Source organism: Vanessa tameamea, chromosome 7 (genome assembly GCF_037043105.1).
Source record: "Vanessa tameamea isolate UH-Manoa-2023 chromosome 7, ilVanTame1 primary haplotype, whole genome shotgun sequence".
Taxonomy (NCBI): Eukaryota; Metazoa; Arthropoda; class Insecta; order Lepidoptera; family Nymphalidae; genus Vanessa; species Vanessa tameamea.
In genome coordinates this window covers 9,621,550-9,644,824 of record NC_087315.1, presented here as the reverse complement: position 1 = coordinate 9,644,824, position 23,275 = coordinate 9,621,550, and the positions used below count along the sequence as shown (strand labels likewise).

The following is a 23,275-nucleotide window of genomic DNA, read 5'->3' as shown; positions in this document are numbered from 1 at the left end:
TTCCTTTCTAGAAACCTGTCGGTGAAAATCATAAAATAACGAAGAATAATTCCCAACAATTCTTGTATTTAAATATATTTTTCACACTGGCTAGTAGTTTAATTACATATAAATTCACAAAATTTATAATAAAGCTCTTTTCAAATTATTTTAAAAAGACAATTTTGCATTCGCTTTGTTTTGACAGATTTGCACTTGTTTTATTACTGAGACCATAAAAAATTGCGCGTTATTTTCGAAACGCAATACGAACGACCTGTATTTAAATAACACTCTGTAAATGTCTCTCTGCTGTGCTATCTCCCTTTATGAGAAGGACGTGTATGGCCTACAAGGTAAGAGAACGCACGGTACGTTTTTGATTTAATTGCTTCCATTCTGGAAATTTTAAACTAAATCATACCACCGTAAGTTAAGTTGTTACTTTTACTGTTACTGTTACGTTTACTGTTACTACATAAGTTGAACTCTGGACCCTTTAAGAGTAAAGTGAACAGGTTTCTTTTGGATGGGCGTGTATCACCTTCGTCTTCATCTACACTTTCCATCAGGTGAGATGGAAGACAAAGGCCTATTCCATTACAACTACAAAAACAATAATAAAATCGTATCAAAGTTCCATCAAACCTGAACATGATATGATATGAAATAAAACATGTATTAAGATTAATACAAAAACCCTACTGATGGGACTAGAGTGGTTTGCATCAGCATTTCCATTACCTATATGAATAATATTCTCTTAGGTTTCGCATTGCTGTTTCTATGTGTGTGTTTGGGTGAGTCAATTTTAATTCCCGGTGTAAAAGAATATATCTCGGTCGTCAAGTTTAAATTATGATAAAAACAACAGGCACTAATTCTTATTACAAGTATAAATAATATTATTCTATTCTAATATGTTGCTTAAACAACATAGGAGACTAAGTTACTTCTAATCATGAATTCATATGATGAACTATAGGAAGCGTCGTTCCGAATTGAACACCAATAATTTCAGAATTTCATAAGTGCCGATTCAAATAAAATCTCTAACAATAAAGCAAAAGGAGTTTATCAAAGCGAATAAGCGAATATAAAAAAACAGTACAGAGTGAATTGAAACTCTTGAAGCGAAAGTAATGGTGCGATTGTGAGGGACCGAATCTAATTTTGTTCCTAAGTAAGTTTGCCTTAAGAGCAGTATCGCCTGTTCAGCCTTGATTTTCAAAGAACATTTAATCATACTAAGATCGTATTATAAACGAACGTCGTAATATTTAAGTAAATAATAAGGAATTCGTTTTGATATTTCGTAAATCGTTTGGTTTGTTTTACTACGTTGCCAAAAGCCGAGCAAAGTTTTCTCTGGAGATTTTTTTTTTCAAAGTTTTTTCTATAGTCTACTTTGTCACGACGTTTAAGTGGACACAAAAACATGGGGAATCCTAGAATTTGAACTTGCGGTTAAGATGTCATGATCAACTGGAGCATCTCGACTTAGTTCTCGAATAATCTATTCGATACTAACTGTTACTGGAATCAATAATCCTATCAAACAATTACGCTCCAGCAAGTAATGAAGTGATGTCGTTGTTTGCCAGGCAATTTGATGCGGTCGAACGTTCAACGTTATTGGGGTGTAATAAAATCTCTTAAACTTAATTTGATTAAAAGCTTAATTGTTTCTAACAACTTTATGACGATATTGATCTTACAAAGTGTCGGCGAAAATTTGATAACTTAAAGGTTAAATCATTGGTAATAAAACTACTAATAACCTTAAACGTTTGTCTATGATATATTTCAAAAGTATATTTGATATTGTATTCTTAACCCCTATCTGTCGATGGGATCATTTGTGCTCCATTGAAAAATGTTCACTTCCAAAAGTGAAAACTACAAATTACTGTTACAAACTTTTTGAGGTCTTTAATAAACCACATAATATGTCAAAATTATTGTCAAAACTGTTTTTTATTTAATTCACAACATACACGGGCTCACAGTTGCCCGTGCCTTTTTTTTTACATTTTATTTTTATACATTTTGGCGTTTTATATTTTTACTAAACATCAGCAGATCTTCGCTGTCAAAAATGTTCTAGGCATGTGCCTAGCTTATAAATTAAAAAAAAATCGAATTCACGCAAACCTCGCAGACGCAAACTACATTTACGGTAGGTTTTTGTAATATTATCTGCAGTAGGTGATACAGATAATATTCCGTTCAAAATGTAGTTGAACGGAAGAAGAGGGGAGATAGTAGTCTATCTAGTAATTTAAAAAAAAAATTAAATATATAATATGCTCGTATTTCTTCAAATGTCATTTGACGTTTACGAATTTAGAGAAGGTTCATACTTCGTAGATATGCCAATACTTAATAATAAAATACGAAATACTTACGAGTTTTATACTCATTTTATTTATACTTTTATTATCAATCTTAATTTTATCCGTGTAGGTAAGAGAGGGTGAGCGGGTATGAGTTATAACTGTATAATAAAGCCGACGGGATACTAAGTAGTATCCCGTCCCGAGTAATCTCTTTGTCCGCAACCAGTCGGCACTAATACATCTTACCACACCCTGTAAGCTTTTTTCGTTTGCTTTCTTTTTCATTGTAACTACTGATTAAATTTATAAGACAAGCTTTGCAAGTATAAAGTAAGATATAAAGTAAGAAATTATAAGATATCAAACCGTCTCCTGGAGAGAGATAGGTTTTTCTCAGCAGTGAGACATGCACAGACTGTTACTTCACTTTAATTTATAAAGTTTCTAATATAAGACTAAATATTAGCAATTAATTGATGAAACCTATACTAAACTCAGGGTCGAGACATTCTGTCTATATCAATGCGCTGTGTATATGTTGAGCTAAATATAAACAATTTTTAATAGATAATTAATATATTATTACAGAATAATCTCTTAATAGTAACGTCCTCCTAAAAATTTAGCCACGGAAATTGCAATCAGTCCTCTAGCTACTGCTGATTTTTTTTGTAAGAATAATCCAAAGATTTACTTCCCAAGGATTTTAACAAGAGGCTCCAATATCTACAGCCTGATAAGTTTATGCCAAGTTTAACCACGAGGCAATCAATCGGTAGTAGAAATTGCAAATCAAAAATAAATCAAAATAATAGCATTGATACAACAAAGGCACGAACAAGTCTTTGGAAATGTAATTATTTGATAATAATCAATAATAAAAATAATTTCTTCCAATATCGACTGTTCTTAAAAATAAGAAAAGCAGAAATATTAAACTTATTTGTACGAGAATATAGCAGTCAATTTAGTAGAATATATTCTATTTAATTATTATAGTTAAAACATTAATATCATTATCATTTTTACTTAGAGCGTTTAATAATTCATTTATTGAATACCATCGTGTATTTTCTTAAGGCGTTTTAATAAAATACACGTTAATCATAATTTCTAAATAAATATATTATTTAATTTTCATAGTAGTAGTATATTGCTGTATTTAGCAGTACAGATGCTTTAACGTTTTAATAACATTCTTTTAAACCTTCAAGTAAGCTATATTATGACAGAACGTATAACAATAGCCCAAGGGGCTAAGACCGAACCCACTTTGACATCGCTAGACAGTCCGTATGCTATTAAATTAATGAGACTTCCGTCTAACCCGCAATGAAATTAAGAATAGAAATAAAAGAAATAACAGCTCGTCATATTGCTTCCACTAGTGACACTTGGCTCTATCATTTTTCTTCCGGAGAATCGAAATTGCAATCTCACGGAAAAATACTGCCAGCTTTCTTGTCATTACGAATTGTAAAGTGATTTTACATTTAAATTCGAATATAAAAGTGCTTAATAAAATCATTGTTAGCGAGTTTATTTACGTCATGAAAATTTTAACTTCTAAGACGCTTTTATTTAATAGAAATACTATTGGAGGGCATATCCCTTCTCGTACCTTGCTTTTAATATTTTGCTTACTTGCTTTTGACTTTCCGTTTTCAAGTTCTTTTATAATAGCTGTGTAAAGCCATTGCACTTAACATTACTCATCCCAGGAGAGTTTATGGTTTTAAAATTAACTAGCTTAACTATTGATGCTATCGAGGGGGGGGCTAATAACTAGTCGTGGATGTTAAATCCTTAACTAAATTATTAATTCCCATATAATATGCGGTAGCGTCGAATCGTTTGCTAAATAACGTATACATGCATTAACAGCCTGTAAATACCCAATGCTGGGCTAATGCTTCCTCTCCCTTTGAAGAGAAGGTCTTGGAGCATATTCCACCACGCCGCTCCAATGCTGGTTGGTGGAATACACATGTGGCAGAATTTCGTTGAAATTAGACACATGCAGGTTTCCTCACGATGTTTTCCTTCGCCGCCGAGCACGAGATGTATTATAAACACAAATTAAGCACATGAAAATTCAGTGGTGCTTGTCTGGGTTTGAACCCGATAACGTGTACATTCAAATTTAATTCTTCTAACAAAATTAGATAAAAATACAAAGAGGAAGCGTATTAAAATTTATAGGGAATCCAATGATAGTAAATGATTTCTTTGTGCAAAAATATTTTGATTTGATAAATAAATGAATATTTTACTCGTCAACAAATACAAAAATAATGTAAAAATATAAATATTAATTATATTTACCGTTATTGAAATCGTTAATATTAGGACAATGGCAGGATTGTGAGGGTTTAAATCAAATATTATCTGTGGCAACATAAGCACCGCATCACTGGCGGTCTCGTGTTTCGTTTACTGAAATCTCTGCAAACATTTCAACCTATATCCCATTTATTACGGCTGTATCCCCTTTCGGACAGGAATATGACGGCAACGGCTAAAACAAACATGACTAGTTATAATCTCCCTTCAGTATGTAGACTCAGATAAACTTAGTCTCACTCATATCATTCAGCATTTTTTTTGTTGTTTAAATACAACTGTTAACTTATAAATTTAAACTACTGGTATTAAAGCATTCAGGCACATTAAAAGAAAAAAATACAAATTAAAGGTAGGATACATCCACCTAAGGCACGGATAACATGTCTGTTAAGGTACTAATATAACAATTTGAAAAATCGTATATTTTTTATATTTAATTACAATTTTAAATCTTGTTATACATTTCGAGAAAATATCATTTATTTTGAGGCTTTGATTTTTAATAGACTGTGAAGTGCGGGTTATAGCTATAACTGCATTTACCAAATATTGGCAAATATATACATATATGCGTAAGGTAGGTGAATTAATATTACTTGAATAAATAATTCATACTTTCGAATAAAAAAATTCTGTAAAGAATCTATTTATTGTAATAGTTAATAATAAAAAATGTAGTTAGAATCTCAAACACTTTTTCCATGGTTATAAAATACTGTTGTAAAAAAACTTATGTTTTCCTGCAAGTTATATATTATTCGAGTTTTATTGTTCTTTGTCTCCCTATTTATGATTAGTTTGTAAGACTCCGCAGTTTTAGAAACCAATTTCTATGTAAGTAGCAAGTTCTATTTACTCACTGAATATTTATTTAGGTAAAGAAGACAATGAGAAAATGTGAGTAATACATGTACGTAAATAGGGTCAATAAAAAGTCATTTTATATCTATATAGATTACATCTTACAAATCTATATAATGTATTAATTTGACTAGTTCAGTAGTTGAGTCACAACTTAGGAAAATAATGCGTAAGTACCTAATAGGTCACTTCGAACAAGAACTTTAATTAGGCTAAATTACAAATTGTCATACTTATAACTTAGCTATCGAACTGTTTTCTGTTTCTAAATTTGTATTTTAGTTTTATTTACCTATTATTATTTTAGGTAAGTTTAAAATATATCTTGGTTTTTCTTATTTTATAAGCTTATATATGAAATTAGAAGATTACATAAATGAACATTTTTTTTTCAAATTTCAGCAAAAGTACCATTTTGCTGATATATCCCACAAAGAATTCATTCGCATCCAACCGATATAGATCAATTTTGCAGCCATTAGTCGATAGAAGTATTTCGACCAGATTATATAAAGCCTTTTTTCAGAACGTATAAAGCAATATTACCTATCATTAACACTCAACTTGTTCAAACATTAAATTTACTCGGTCACGTAAAATACTTATAGTTTCCTTGAAATCTTTAAAGTTTCCAATACTAATTTCCACACTTCGGGTGTGGAAATTCGCACATATTACTTCACAAAATAAATCACAAATCAAATACAACCTCTTATAAAACTTAGATTTTTAACTTCTATTATTTCCCATTCATATCGACTTTCGCAAAACGTTTGACAAAATTAACCACTTCAATACATGAAATAAACTTCAATTTATTCCAATAACCTCTGTCTTATTTTTCGTATAAACCTCAAATAGGAAAAAAAATATATACGTCAATTTCTATCATTGGTACCTCGGGTGTGCTGCAAAGGTCAGTTTTGATAATAATTTATATTATTATTTATGTGACTACTATAGAGCTACATCTAAGTTATTTCATCAGTAAGTCATTTCAACGATGAAATAACAATATCGTATCGTAAAAAATACGAGTAACTATGGAAAATACAGAATGCAAGAATTAATTATTTTAGATCTCAAAGTTAAGCTCTTGTATTACTATTTTGAAATCCTTCAACTATCTACCATAACCATGCTTCACAAACCTGGAACCTGTTCTTGTGACACATAAATGAAATGAATCAAAATCGTTGCAGATGTTCAGAATTCATTCTTCCAAAACATTATAATTCTGTCACAGTTGATCTATTTCAGTTCTATTTGAAGATGTTAAATTAACCACGCATGAGAAATATCTTACACCTTGGTTAATATATTCCACAAAAACAGGATTAGGCGTCCCTTTGCTTAGGATATGTTATATTTACAATAATGTTTTTTTCGTAACTATATTATATTTTGAAGCATCCACACTCCATGATAAATTACACATCTCCAGCTAGATGTTAATAGGAGACCTGACTTAGTGTTCCATTTCCAGAAAAACTTATTTATTTTTCAGTCTTAACCTTCATTATTCATCGTAGTGTTCCTTTATATGTTTTTGTTTTTTTTTTATTGTATTTCATAATTAGATTCAGATTTTGCTTTCAGTTATACTTTTATATATTTCTTTAATCTATTTTTTTCCAAGAAATAAAAAATAAAATGTCATCATACTCTAAAAACTTACGGGGATAAATTGCATTAATATTATTATCGTTGAAATAAGTTTATGAATAAGTCAACCTCTCATGCTATTGTGCAATGTATACAAGGCCGACATCAAAGCTACCTTATAAATTTTCAAGAACATATCCGCAAACACTTGTATTTTTTTTAATGACAAGTATCATCAAATCATTCGCAATTAAGATTGCCATTAACATTTCCCCTTCGAATGAATAATCGAAAAATAAACAAGGAAAACTTGCCTCCCATAACTATTGATATTTCATACAAAAAGTTTACTGCGGTGGACCACCTCGATAAATTTCAGTTATAACGGTAATTTTCAAGGAAGACTAGCCAACTGGCCGTTTCTAACACGAGCGCACTTTCTATTACCTACATCACATAATCAGATAGGACAGCGGACACGACCGGAAAGTTCAAGAGCTTTGCAGGTTTTCTGAAGCATGGAATACGGCATAAACACTGCCAACTTCCTGACAAACCCTGCTCAGAAACCTAAGCCCTCAGTTGAACCCAGGACCTAAGTCTACGGCTTTATATGCTAGCCATTATACCAACAAGATTTTTTTTTAAATATAACCATAGGCTTTTTAGTAAGAGGAATATAACTATTACATGCCGAGATGGCCCAGTGGTTACAACGCGTATATCTTAACCGATGATTATGGGTTCAAGCCCAGGCAAGCACCACTGAATTTTTATATGTATAATTTATGTTTATAATTCATCTCGAGCTCGGCAGTAAGGAAAACATCGTGAGGAAACCTGTTCGTGTACAATTTCAACGAAATTCTGCCACATGTGAATCCACCAACCCGCATCGGAGCAGCGCGGTGGAATATGCTCCTAACCTTCTCCTCCAAGAGAGAGGAGGCATTGGCCCAGCAGTGGTAAATTTACAGGCTGTTACTATATACTGTATAACTATTACATAGTTTTACCGTAGTTAGTGATAGATCAAACAAACACGGAATGTTCTCTCAGTTCCTACTCTCACAAAGGACACTTGTTGATTCACGCGGCTAGCAGTTGTCCGTTGCTGTGTGTGTTACGCTGCACGTAATTTACATTAACGACCAACGACTGCATGAATTCGGTTCTAGCAGTTAAATAATTCAGCATTACTATTATTATGCGGTATAAATTATTTTCAATCAGGAAAAAATTAAACTGATTTCACGGACGATAATTATGATACCTTTATGAATGAAAATACAAATATTTGTATTAATATTCCTGAATGTTAAATAATAACCGTTAAATGTCATGCCTTTCCTTTTGAGGAGATGGCTTGAACTTATACCGCCATGCTACTCCAATGTGGATTGGTAGACACGTATGTGGAAGAGTTTCATCAGATAATATTTACTCTTATCTTATATACACATACCTTAGATAAATGGAAAATTAATTTAAATACTTAATCTGGTAGTGGTAATATGTCCTTAACTAAAAAATTGTACTTTATTATTAATTTATAAAGATATGGCCCAAAATATATTATTAAACTGTGATGATGTACAGATGATGTATTTTGATGGACGCTTTGCTTTGGGCAAACATGACAAAATAATTAGGACATATGCATCCTATATTTTAAAATTATTTTCGCATTCTCTTTCGTTACGATAAATATGCATATATTATGTTTAATGAGGGATAAAATCTAATCTTTAAGAAAAATGTTTGAAAGAAATAAATCTGCGTCTCATTATCTATCAATAAATTAAATTACATTTACGAAGTACAAAAGTTAAATAAAAGTACAGAGTTGATCTTTTAATAAAACTTATTACTTTTCATAAAAATATTTTCAATGAGTATTAAATATATATGTATATACATGTACATTAATATATTATTCCTATCGTAGATTAATAAGAAATAACTTATTAAAAAGTATATAACTGATGTATTTTTTTTAAGTATTTACAATCAGTATTTTGCCACAAAATAGAAAAGGAAAATATATTAGACAAATTCACTTAAAGTATTGAACCAACGAAATTACGTCTCTTATCCACAATTGGACAATCCATAGATATATTTAATTAAATCGTGATATAAATGTCGACGTTGGGATATTCGTAGAATTAATCGTGAGGATATACGAGTAATATCATATAATATGATGAACGATGACGAAATAATCATCCATTATTGATTGATTATTTTCTTTAGTATTTTCCTATAATTATACTTTATCTAAGGATTGTTGTTTAGATTTTCATGTCAATTTCCCTACAAATGCAAATTTAGCTTAAATAATGAGTTTGAACGTTATTGAATAAAGCGCTCTTTAAGCAGAGGGTACAGCAGCGACTAGGCTAAAAGTTTTAATTTTCTTAAGAATTCGGAAAGTTGAGATTGTTTTCCTCGATCAAAGTGGCTGGAGGCCTTGAAGGGTGAAGGAGGAGGGGGTGAGGGCGGAGACAGCCGGGAGCAGCAACAGGTCGGGAGATGAGATCGATACGGAGACTGGAGCTCAGGTCATGCGCCCTGCGGACTGCAAACATCATGCGTCTGGCGGTCGTCCTCGCGCTGTCATTCCTAACACCAGGTATGTCAACCCAATCTTTTAAGCATGTAAAACTATTATTCATCGCATTATTATAACAATGTGTCATGATTAAAGTAAGATAATTATCGCTTTCGCCTTTCCAAGGCTGGTAGTGCTGTAATCGTTAAACGTCAAAATATTGTCTATGACGCAGAATGAAATTCCCTTTGTTGTTATCATCATAACTTTGTTATAACCTTAAACTTACCATGATAAATATTAAACTAGTTTATTAAATATTTGAATGAGCTTGAAATTATTCTATTATATTGCTTTCTAACAGATATATTACTTAAATTGTAATATATTTTGACTGTCACTAAGTGAATTTCGTCGCGTAATACAGCATATTTAACAATACAATTATCTGAATAAAATGAACAATTCTGTGCTGCCCTTAATATTTGAAATAAGAATCCATTTAATAAGATAGTCTTCAACTGCTTTTCAATTAAATGTTTTGAGTTTATTATAAGTGTGTATATATAAATATTACAATGATTGATTTTAAGAATTACATTAATTTTCAGGTGAGTGCGACTTGCTTCGCGACAGCGTGCATGTGACATCAGCAGCAGCGAGGCCCAACAATGAGCTGTGGTGTTACAAGTGCCGTGCAGATGACCCAGAGGACAAGTGCGCGGACCTCCGGCATAACAATTCCGCACTCATACACAAGTGCCACAATGAACGGAGAGTGTGCATGGTAATATATCCACACAATTGTTTTTAGACGGGCCGAAAATACTGATTTATGAAATCTAGTCAAAATGTTTATTTTATATTTTAGTCTGTGCAAGAAGACATAGTAGTGAGAATTATTCCATAGAATCTTGGGGTAGAGGAGATGGTTTATTGATGGTATTTTTGATAAAAGATGAAAATTGAACACCGTTTAAATCACTTATTTGAAATGGTACGCTTTTAAAGGAAAGATACTGTGCCATGATGTATACAGGAAATTGGCCTTATTTTAACGGAATAAAACCTTATACATTACTAACCATGATACAAAACACTATACGAAGCTTTATATGCATTGATAAAATATAATACAATTGTTTTTACGTATTTGAGTATTATTCTAAGCTTCCTATAGTTTCGATAAATAATAGAAATTCATCTGAATTCGATATTCAGATTCGATATTCTTCACAAAATATCGGTCTTAAAAAAATGTTGAAGTAAAAAAATAAACGTTAATATTTGAAATAATTAAAACATTTTAATTCTTTGTTAAAGGTTAAACGATTCTCGTACACGACGTCCACAGAAAATTCCACTACGGCTCTCAAGATGTGGGCTCTAGAACGTAACTGCACCAAGCATTGTGAGCCAGGCTGCATTGTCATCGGAGAAAGAACAAAACTTTACGCTTGTACATCTTGCTGTACCACATCCCTCTGTAATTATGGATCCGGTGCCGAAAAACAAAGCTTTCATCTTATTGTATCCGTTTTAATTTTCATTTTATGCGTCATTCTGTGTCATTAAGATAAAAAAACTGTAGATAGATAATTTAATAATCTTTAAAATATTTCCAAATATTGCAATCAAATTGAAGGCAGTTTCATCTGTCAAATATCAGTAGCTTTTAAAGCCATTCGTACCTGTCTCTACCATTTAAGGTGCTTATGTACTTATAGATGCCTACATTAGGTATCATAGGTTTAAATCAATAAAAAATAAAAACTATATGTGGTTTTTCATTTTATTTTAAATAATAATGGTTATATGCATCAACATTTAAAAATGATAAATATAAACAAAACGGAATTGTTATGTTTAGAATTATTATTATAAGCCACATTAATATCTAAATGTGGTTGTGGTTTTTTTATTGTGTGAATTAGATAATGTGAAAATTCTATCGCACCCAATAGTCAATAAAATATTTCCATGATTAGATAGACTACTGCATTTATGCAAACTATATTTCATATTTTTTTATTTGATGCATGACAAGGTACTTAGTCTTTCATTCAACGAACGAAAATTCTCACAGCAAACTTTTTTTAACAGTTCTTAATACACTTTATACTTAAATAATATAAAAGCGGGTTTGAATCATTTAAATGTAAAGCTAACGGTTCTGAGAAAAACTAGCAAGAATTTCAGTATTGAATATTTAAATTTAAAAAAAAAATAGCATAGAATAAATTCTTTATTTTACCCATACGAAGTCGGTCGGGTACCTAGTCTACCTACGTAGTCTTTTAATTTTATCGCGTAATAAGCCTTTTTCATTAACGCTGCTTTTTTTATTTTAATAGACCATAGTCCAGGGAGAATGTTATTGATTTGCGAGTCGGAAATTTAGTGTATAAGTTTGCTTTTAATGAAAATTAAAGTATTACAAAATTATTATACTTTATCATTTTAATATTACTGTTTTAATAATCACCTTTCAAATATGTTAAGTTTAGAACTGAGATATATGATACCTGGTAACTTATACACATTAAAGACATTTATGGTGGTTAAAACCTTAATCTCCGCGGTAGATTACAAGCAACCAATGAATATCCTTTGCTCAAATCACTTCAGAGTTCACACTTTGAACAGTTTCATAATTAGAACTTGCAATTTGATATTTGTAACGGATTTAAATACAAGAGGTTATGTTTTATGTACGTTCACCTAATTCTCGAAACCGCTTGAAATGTTTGAATAATTTACGTGGATTATATTGACCTAGATCCAAGATATATATAATCGTTATCAAAATGATTAGCATAGGTATATTTATTTTTAATATTGACACAAAAATACCGTCTTTTACATGCAAATTGAACTAGTACTTTCGTTCTTATTGTTTCAAAAAACATATAAATAAAATACGAGCCATACAATAAGATGTATAAAAACACTCAATTCCAGGGATAGCTAGAATGGTAGTCACCGGTCATTTTAAAAAATCATATTGCTGTATATAACATACTCAGGATTACATAAATTTATTCGTTCTAGAGTATCGTGTTCATTTGTCATAGAAATTAACATAAATATAATAAACTAATTTAAAATGCAAAAAAAATACAGCACTTTCATATTCTAGGTAATTTTTTTTCCATACTTGTATGCAGGAAGTGTTTAAAATCTCTCAATCTTTTCATTAAAATTATAAATGTGTACCATAGAAATTATTAAAACTTCTCAGAGAATAAAAAAATTAAATGAATTTATAGAGATCGTATCTTAACTCCCAAAATCAATTGTAACTTCAGAAAAATCATCTATACTAACACTTTTGTTGTTTCGCAGTTAAATCAATGAACCATTTTTGATGAAATTCAGTATGAAGCAAGCTTGAACTCCAAGGAATATACATTTTATGACTAACACCAGACGACCAACCCTGAAATGCGAACAAAGCCGCGGACTACCACAATATTTTAATAACGACGATAACCCATCCTTTTTTAGTAGTCGAAATGTCAATGGTCCTGCATAAATTGTTTTCGAACGTACATTGATTCGTTATCTAAATGACGTAGTCGCGATAATATCTAACATAAGGTTGTGTACAAACTGATAGCAAAAATGATTATGCAGCCTTATAACTGCACTGACATCAAAATGACCTTCAGTGATTCACTTTACTTATTCCATATAGATAAAATGACTTAGTAATTTCTACTGTAAATAAAACATACGCAACAAATAACAGTGTCAAAATAAAACCAATTACTGTTATATAAGTTAATTTATTATGAATAAACAATGCACAGAAATAAATGCATGAATTTGCAACTTAGAACAGTTATAAATTTATATAACGTTGGAATGACCCTCAGTAAACTTCAAATATATTGTTAAATCTTATGACTGGGAAGGTATTACTCGGGAGGACATTATGTTTAACTTAAAATATCGCATTTATTTTATAAATATTACAATATTATCTTAAGAAAGCTGTCCACAATCCGCAATGATAACCTTTTTCGATGGTTTGCCAGATTGGGAGCCCATTGCTTCAACTTGCTTTACAACATCCATTCCTTCAACAACATTGCCAAAAACAACATGTCTTCCATCCAACCAAGCAGTCTTCACGGTGGTAATAAAGAATTGGGATCCATTGGTATTGGGGCCAGCATTAGCCATAGAGAGAACTCCAGGGCCGGTGTGCTTCAGGACAAAGTTCTCATCAGCAAACTTCTCACCGTAGATGGACTTGCCTCCAGTACCATTGTGGTTTGTGAAGTCACCTCCTTGCAACATAAAGTTGGGGATGACACGGTGGAAAGTGGAGCCCTTGTAACCGAAGCCTTTTTCACCGGTGCACAGAGCACGGAAATTTTCGCATGTCTTAGGCGTGACGTCAGCCTTCAACTGTAAACAATAATGTTCGCGTTTTGTATAATATGCACATTACAATTCATAATTTTATACAATAACTAAAATAAATTAAGCATCCAGATCACCAAATTATAATCAAACAAAGTTTAAGTTATAAATATGTAACTACTTAATACCAAGTAAATTAAGTATGATTTATACTTTGTCCCGCCATTACAGACTTGCCATATATCGCCCAATTCAGGCTAACACTTACACATACCGCATGCTATTATAGGATGAAGAATACCGAAAAACAGATATACTTAGACAAGTCTAGTCATAGATGTGGATAAATCATGGAATTTTCTTCACTATCCAAAACAACTATTACAGGGTCTTCAAGGAAATGACCTTCACAAAGTAATCTCGGTCGAGTATTTATTATGTTAGCTATAAATACATTTACTTATTAGAAAGGAAATTAAACGAGATACTCATTAATACAAAGAAGACAAGAATTTAATTAAAAAGTTAGTTGAAATAACTAGATCTCTTCAAGATTAATATTATTAAAGATATTAATCATCAAATTATATCCATAGCGTGGTCGGTCTAACAAGGTAACACGCCGGCCGGGATGACAACTCCCACTATAATAGTAATTAATTAAACAATAAAATATCTAACTTTACCTCAACAACGATTCTCCCCAAAGGCGAACCATCGGCGGTGACATCGAAGAAAACTCGGGGCAGGGACATATTTGTTACTTCTTTTGATCCACCAATCTAGGTATAAAGAAGCACGGCAGAATGACGATGCGTCTCTCGTCGATGCCGGGCGGAAATTAAAAGATTCATAGACAACATTATCGATACTATTTCCGTTTATCGTTCAAAAACAATATGCTGCAAAAATTATTTTATTTTCTTACATAAATAAAATCTTATTTATTTAAATAAAATATTGCTTTTTCGCCAATTCTTTTAATATAAACCATACATTCTATGTGCTTTATATTAAGAGAAATACTGTCTGAATTTTCGAGACTGGTACTCAGACGTATCTCAACCTAATATTATTTGAATTATTGGTAAAATCTTATTGAAACTAAGAAATACCATAATGTAGGATGTTAAGATGCGAAGCTGAATAAATGACTGATTTATTCAAATAAATTAAAACTTAATTACGTGTTAAGTTATTCAAATTACGTTAGACTTTTACGTTTAATTTTGTAACGTTGTTTGTCATATTATACGTAATTATGTTTTCGTTGTTGACAAAATTTATTGACTATAACTGCAATGTCAATGTAAAATGTAAATGGCATGGCAATGACATCCACTTGAATTTATATTTTCAGATTGACAATGACAAAAATTGACAACTTAAAGTAACGAATAACGACTAGGCAACAGGGTGAATACTTAGCCGCGTTCGTACTTTGCAATTTTGATATTTGGTAATGAAAGTTATCTTAAAGATGTTTTTGTAGAAAAAATCAGTTGTCGTAGTTCTTGTCTCAAGTCAAGTACCTAAAATAACTCAACAAAACAGGTTAATTTACTTGGATAGTTCTTAAAAAGATCTGACAAGTAACAATAAGGTAAACAATTCCACATTCTCTAGACTTAATCTCTATTAGTTACGTATACATTTTAAACAATTAAAAATAATCGTTATACTAACATGATATATAGAAATAAACATTTCTAAAATGTTACAGATTTAAATTCTTGAAATCATTTTAATAATTTTTATTTATCATTTAAGCAAAATGAGCTTAGAGTCGATCAGATATGAACGAGGTAGGTTAGAAATACTTGACCAATTATTATTACCGTTACAAACACGATATATAAAGGTGCAAGGGGTTGAAGATGGATGGAAAGTTATTAATAAAATGCAGGTAAATTATTTATTTTAAGTGCTTGGGTGTTTATTTTTATGAATCAAATGTCTATTATACCATACCATATTTTCTTTTTAGTTTACTTCAATAAATAAAAATAAATTATGTTATTTAAAATAATATTTATAGTAATAATAAATATACAAATCTCAATATACTTTTTAGATATTTCATTAATATAAGGTTTATTATGTAATGCAAGTTCATACTAATGTAGAAATAAAAAAAACTAAAATAAATGTTTTAGGTGCGAGGGGCCCCTGCAATAGCAATTGTTGGTTGTTTATCATTGGCCATAGAAATTCTTAAAGATGATTGTGTAGACAAAAAAATTATGAGACAAGAGGTGAGTAGTAGTGATAACCCTTATAATCATAATATTTGATTGCTACATATTTTGTATTAGGAATTTAAAGCTATTCATTATTTCTTAAACTGAATTATATACTAATATCTCTTACTCAATGTGTTATATAACAGTAGAAAATTCATGTATTTATAATTAAATTTTATCTTGATCTATCCACAACATATTATACTTCAGACTTAAAACAATACTATAAATACAAATAAATTATATAATTTAAGAAATAGAATAGGAACTATAATTAACAGCATGAAGTAATAATTTTTTATCTAAACTATCTAATATTAGTATAAACATTCTAATATAGTATTTACAGAGGTTTCTATAATTTATATGTTATTTTATATAATACTTTTGTTATTATAAGTAATGTACATAATTTCCCTGTAGTAAAAAAATACAACACTAGATTATTATAAATGTAACTAGTAGATCTTCTAATGAAAAAATACTACATACTATAACATTCATCTAAGATGATGATGCAATATAACCAAAATAGATATTTCTATTAATCTTAGATTGAAGGCAAATTAAACTATCTTGTGTCAGCACGACCGACAGCTGTGAACATAAAATTAGCAGCAGATGAGCTTATTAATTTGGCAAATAGTTTAAGTGCAGACGAAAATGTTACAGCTGACGATTTCAGAGAGAGGTATGTATGATACAATATTATGTATATAATATTTTAAAAATTTTCTTTTTCTTGTATATTTTTTTCTTTCTTGGAAAGCGTTTAATAGTTTTATAATTAATAATGAGCAACATATAATTATAAAATTTGATTATGTCCAAAAAATTTGGAATTTTGACTACATATAATATCATGAAAACTATATAATATTATGAAACATTTGCTACTGAAAATTAATTATATAGTTTATGATTCATAGTATATGAGTTAATTGTATCGCTAAAATTCCATATTTGTTATCATTGTTATCTATAGTAAAGCTGCTTTTAGTTCAGTTTATTGTGTTTTGTATTAAAATGTTTCAATAGATTTAACTGTCATTTTATTGAAAATGGCATTAAGATAATGTTTATTACAAGAAATTCTAATTGAACAATTTGAAATTTATAAAAGTAATTTTGAAAATGCTTCGAGAATTTAGGTTTCTACAATTTTTTATATAATTATACATACATTTTAATAATAAATAATGTTTAAATATTTTTTATACCACCATTTACTTTATTGTAGTGCATAAATTAAATAAGTATCTAATTACCAAGGTTATATTTTTTTATAATTCCAGATTAATTCGAAACATAGAAAGCATGTTGATAAAAGATATAGAAGATAATAAAGCAATTGGAAAGTTTGGATGTGAAACGATATTAAAGAGATTAGAAGGAGACAGTCATGTAAGAGTACTGACTCACTGTAACACAGGATCATTGGCTACAGCTGGATATGGCACGGCATTGGGAGTTATAAGGTCTTTACATGCAGCAAAACGGTTAGGTTAGTTATATTTTTTATAATTATATGTATCAAAAATCAATAATATCATGTATATGACAGCAAAAATACTCCAACTTTGTAGCCTTGTAGTAAATACCATTCTAATACCAATACCAACCATTGTAATATAAAATCCATGTTACATAAACATAACATAATCAGCCTGTAAATTTCCCACTCCTGGGCTAAGGCCTCCTCTCCCATTGAGGAGAAGGTATGGAGTATATTCCACCACGCTGCTCCAATGCGGGTTGGTGGAATACACATGTGGCAGAATTTCGTTGAAATTACACACATGCAGGTTTCCTTACGATGTTTTCCTTCACCACCGAGCACGAGATGAATTATAAACACAAATTAAGCACATGAAAATTCAGTGGTGCCTGCCTGGGTTTGAACCCGAAATCATCGGTTAAGATGCACGCGTTCTAACCACTGGGCCATCACGGCTCTTGCATGTTAAAATAATTCTATAATGAATTGTTATTTATGCATGTTTTCTGAACATAATGTTACTCAATAACATAATCTTTAATGTGAATAATCAATACATAAATGTCCCCAATAATTCCAGCTACATAGTAATTAAGCTAGAATTATTGGGGACTGATTTAATATTTCTTATTCAATTTTATTTAAATCTCAGATTAATTACTCATGAGAAAACGATAATTAAGCATCTACTGTTGTTGTTTGATCACAACAAATAGTATTGCTGCTGAAACTTTTCTATACACTAAGTATAGTATATATTATATCCTTGTTAACCAAGAATATGCTTATTATATTAGAGAATTTTGCAGTCTACAAATTGTTTAATTAAAACTGCATCATTGTTCAATGATTTGAATATAATTGTAATCTTAAGCATATGTGAATGCATAGAACATGAACTCCCGTAGAGTTTAATTAATTAAACAAACAAAATTAAAGTATTGTGCTGCATGCCTGCCATTATTGTAAATGTTTTTTTTTTTAAATATATTTTCGTGTAAATTATGTCTTTGTTATTTATTTGTCTTATACTAGCTTATATTAACTTTCAGAACATGTATACTGTACTGAAACACGTCCATACAATCAGGGAGCAAGGCTTACTGCATATGAGCTTGTCCATGAGAAGATTCCCTCTACTCTGATCATAGACAGCATGGTATCGGCCCTGATGCATGCCCGTAATATCACCGCCGTAGTCGTTGGTGCTGATAGGGTAAGTGACAATAAAAATTAAAAATTAAAGAAAAGGTTTTGACAAATTTTATAAACATTGCTAATGGTGAGACAGTGTAATCATATAAAATAAAGTAAGGTATTATAAAGTTTATAAATACAATGTTACCTAAAAATATATACTCTAAAATTTTGTTCAAATAATTTCACCAATAGCTGTATTTTATTTTTGAAACTTAAAAAATATAAAGCAGATTAAATTAAATTTCTTAACGTCTTCCCACCACTGCATTGTTAATAGGAATAGGATTATTTATTTATTGATAAATGTACATTTACATATTCTACACTAACCAAAAATAAGACTTATTAAAACACACATGTATAACAATAAAAAATGTACACAACATTCACACATTGTGTCATGTGAACTTACTTTGAAAGTAACTTATAATTACATAATATAGGGGAAACAAAACTCAATACAAATTAGATTTATATAAATTTATATTGTCATGTCATGCATAAGATGGTATATCTCTTACACCTTGTATGTTATGAAAACATGAAGTAAACCAGTGTAAATATTGAATATATTAATGAGTAAAGTTATAAAAATAATATGTATTTTTAGGTGGCCGCGAATGGTGATACAGCTAACAAAATAGGAACATATCAAATAGCGATCGTAGCGAAATACCACAATGTGCCTTTTTATGTCGCCGCGCCTTTGACCTCTATAGATATGTCCCTTAAATCTGGGGATAGGATCAAAATTGAGGAACGACCGGATAGAGAGATGACCCATATTGGAGAACATAGGATAGCTGCACCTGGTTAGTATGATAGTATACCACAAATTTCAAATACAGGAAATCCAATACTTGCTTTCGATTTAACTATATTTTATTTAATAACACTTGAATCATTTTAATTAATAATATATAAAATTACTCACATAAATAACTACATATTATAAAAGAAAATTTCCTCGTCTGTCTATTTAAACGCGAGAAACTCAAAAACTATAGAAAGGATTTTTATATGGTTTTCACTGATGAATGGTGTGATATTAGCAAAGTTTAGGTGTACAATTCATTAATATTTTATGGAAATTAGCTGAAATGTGACAATGCATGTTGAAGATGGTGAAGTTTGATGTTTGATTTGATGCTTTAGCTTAAAAAAAAACCCACAATTTTTTTAGTTAGAGTATGGATCTACATACATTGTTCATATTTGTCCTGATGTTTTATACTTTACAAAAGGAATATCTTGTTTTTTTATCTGTGCGAAGATGGGATGAGTAGTTAGTCATAGAAGTACTACTATGCACATAGAATATTTATTTATTACTCAACCGCCAAACAACAATACTTAGTATTGTTGTGTTCCGGTTTGAAGGGTGAGTGAGCCAGTGTAACTACAGGCACAAGAGACGTAATATATTAGTTCCCAAGGTTGGGGGCGTATTGGCGATGTAAGAAAGAGTTAATATTACTTACAGCACCAATGTCTAAAGTTGTTGTGACCACCAACCATCAGGTGACCCATTGGAATGTTCGTTTACCTATAGCATAATAAACTTTGATTATAAATAATAGGTACAACAAGTTAAAATATTTTATTTGCATTATTTTATTATTTACAGGTATAAGTTGTTGGAATCCATCATTCGACATAACACCAGCTTCATTAATTACGGGAATAATAATAGAGAAAGGAGTTTTTTCTCCAGGCAAATTGCACGAAGCTGTCCCTTAGGAGTTTACTTACAGGATAATATATTTTTATGGTTCCTAAAATATAATATAAAACAGTTATATTATTGTGCTATGGTAATTGTTATAATTGTATTACAATATAACACAGTATAATATTTTTAAACATTTACTCAGATGCTTAGCAAAGAAGTAAGTTATTGTTTTAATTGATTTCAATATAATCAGTCATTTCCGCATTGCTTTAAAATTGATAGTTTTATATACAATATATGTAAACGATAACTAGGTATTAATATAAACAGCCTTTCATAAAAAACTGTTCATTGTTAAATTAGGTATGTTATATCGCTTTTATATCAAAAATTGTTACAAATTATTTTAATAAATGTTATTTTTATATGAATTTGTGTAATTATTTGTAAACATTCGATTTAAATATATGTATTATATTTATAAAATTTAACTATAATCGTACCTCTGTGATGCAATCTCTTTTTATCTTAGATATATAAGATCACTCAATATACCACTACGATGGTCGACGTGAACAGGCCTCTGATATACATAGTATTAACCGCAAGTGTTGTCCCGGCATCAGTGGCGGACTAAGGCATTGCGGCATTATAAATGCCGTAAAGGGAACCCACAACGTAGTCTAGTCATACAAAAAACAGGCCGAGAAATGCAAATGAAATGAGAAGGCCGATTTTTGATTTTCAATATGGACGCGCTTGACTTTCTAGTACTTTTTTAGTCAAAACTAATAATAGGATGTGTATAAGGTATTTTTTGTTTTCCTAAACGTTTGTTGTAGAACGGATTGCCAGACTTTTATAACTATGTGAGGTACAAAATTATATATAAAAAAAATAAGGATAAATGTACTCGTATAGCTGAATAAATAATAGTTTTGCTCAATGTTAGTCAGTCTACATAACAAACTTTAAAAATATTTATATATATATAATTATCACAGAATACGATAATATTTTTTCCCTGACAAAATTTAACATTTTTTTTTAAATTAACGTTGTACTAAAAAAGTTCAGTAATAATTAGAAAAATTCTTGAATTTGTAATATTCCTAATTTAGATTATTCTATCTTCTCATTATAAATGCACCCGGAATTAATAGTGGAGATGCTGAATACATTAGAGTATAATATTATATATCTAAATTCTAGTAATGCACAATATATGGCTTTTCATTCACACTTAGTATATTTTAACATAAAAAAACTGACGTATTTTGTTAGTGATGCTTTTAATAATTCAGTGAAAATAGGCGTGTGTTTTATCATGTCTTCTATTAGTCCTTATGTTAGAACGTTTTCATAAACCTTTACAAGGTTTACTTTGCCCACATGCGTAATGGCTTCCATATCTTGCACTCTTCCATTAATAGTAAAACTTTGTCCTACAAACTAAAATTCCTGTATTTAAATTTGACGAAATTGGGATTTAAATGTCTTTTTTTTATGTTATCTGTAGACAGACGAGCAAATAGGCCACCTGATGGTAAGTGGTCACCACTGCCCATAGACAATGGTGTTGTAAGAAATATTAACCATTCCTTACATCACCAATGCGCCACCAACCTTGGGAACTAAGATGTTACGTCTCTTGTGCCTGTAGTTACACTGGCTCACTCACCCTTCAAACCGGAACACAACAATACTGAATACTGCTGTTTGGCGGTAGAATATCTGATGAGTGGGTGGTACCTACCCAGACGGGCTTGCACAAAGCCCTACCACCAAGTCTCCAAAATATCTACAGAAAAGTCTGGGACGGGCCGATGGCATAAATAGGTAGTAAGTTTTTTATAAATCTCTATCTATCTATATGTTTTTAATAGAGAGATTTATATGTATCTTTAATAGAGAGATTGGTAATGGTAGCACATATAAAATATACTAGTTGATATTTGAAAACAATTGCATTGTCTTTCACAGTTGAAAAATCAGATTGGTGGTATAATTACGAGATATTTAAATAAATGCGCGAATAATGTGGCACATGTGCATCGTGCAACACATCTGCCATATTTTTTCGCGGCGAACAGATCACATCATTTCCATCATCGACGCCAAAGAAAATAAAACGGATCCTTGTAATCTAAAATTTACTAGGGCTATAATTGTTCAGTTTCCATGCGTGTGTTAGAAATGCTTTCTTTCATAAAATTTATAATTAACTATTCAATATGGGATTCCAATATAAAACGCGTAAAATACATTGTCCTCTTAAGCATCAGAATTTATAAATACGGCATTATTTCTTGGTATCACTATAGCAAATAGATTCAGTTCTGCAGCATTCTCATTAAACTAATATTAATCCATGGTAAGTTAATGTTGTTCATCTGCTGTTTTAGATGTAAAAGTCTTATAGTAATACCATTTTTTTCAAAGAAATAAAAGTTATTTTAAATTAATTGTAATATGTATTATCATAAATTTAGTTCTTCATATGTCAAAGACAGATCATCCAATTTTATTCGATTCCCGAGCGCATGTGTCGATGCAATGTTAACAAGATTTTACTATTTTAAATAATAATGTGATTTTTATATATTT

The 23,275-nt window shown here is 30.4% G+C and overlaps 3 protein-coding genes across 3 annotated transcripts; 2 read left to right on the top strand and 1 right to left on the bottom strand.

The window, feature by feature from the left end:
• Window positions 1-9,579: 9,579 nt before the first annotated feature.
• On the top strand, window positions 9,580-11,460 carry LOC113401202 (uncharacterized). The gene is made up of 3 exons (XM_026641020.2): window positions 9,580-9,765; window positions 10,296-10,471; window positions 11,008-11,460. Exons 1-3 carry the CDS (start codon window positions 9,666-9,668, stop codon window positions 11,257-11,259), a joined length of 528 nt encoding a protein of 175 aa, XP_026496805.1. The 5' UTR covers window positions 9,580-9,665; the 3' UTR covers window positions 11,260-11,460.
• Window positions 11,461-13,456: 1,996 nt separating this feature from the next.
• On the bottom strand, window positions 13,457-14,921 carry LOC113401184 (peptidyl-prolyl cis-trans isomerase-like). The gene is made up of 2 exons (XM_026640996.2): window positions 14,742-14,921; window positions 13,457-14,100 (listed from the first exon to the last, which is right to left on the bottom strand). Exons 1-2 carry the CDS (start codon window positions 14,808-14,810, stop codon window positions 13,672-13,674), a joined length of 498 nt encoding a protein of 165 aa, XP_026496781.1. The 5' UTR covers window positions 14,811-14,921; the 3' UTR covers window positions 13,457-13,671.
• A 513-nt stretch (window positions 14,922-15,434) lies between these two features.
• On the top strand, window positions 15,435-21,099 carry LOC113401207 (methylthioribose-1-phosphate isomerase). Its single transcript, XM_026641026.2, has 8 exons — window positions 15,435-15,658; window positions 15,826-15,961; window positions 16,212-16,310; window positions 16,853-16,989; window positions 17,594-17,802; window positions 18,849-19,012; window positions 19,607-19,808; window positions 20,624-21,099. Exons 2-8 carry the CDS (start codon window positions 15,830-15,832, stop codon window positions 20,734-20,736), a joined length of 1,056 nt encoding a protein of 351 aa, XP_026496811.2. The 5' UTR covers window positions 15,435-15,658; window positions 15,826-15,829; the 3' UTR covers window positions 20,737-21,099.
• The last annotated feature ends 2,176 nt before the right edge of the window (window positions 21,100-23,275 follow it).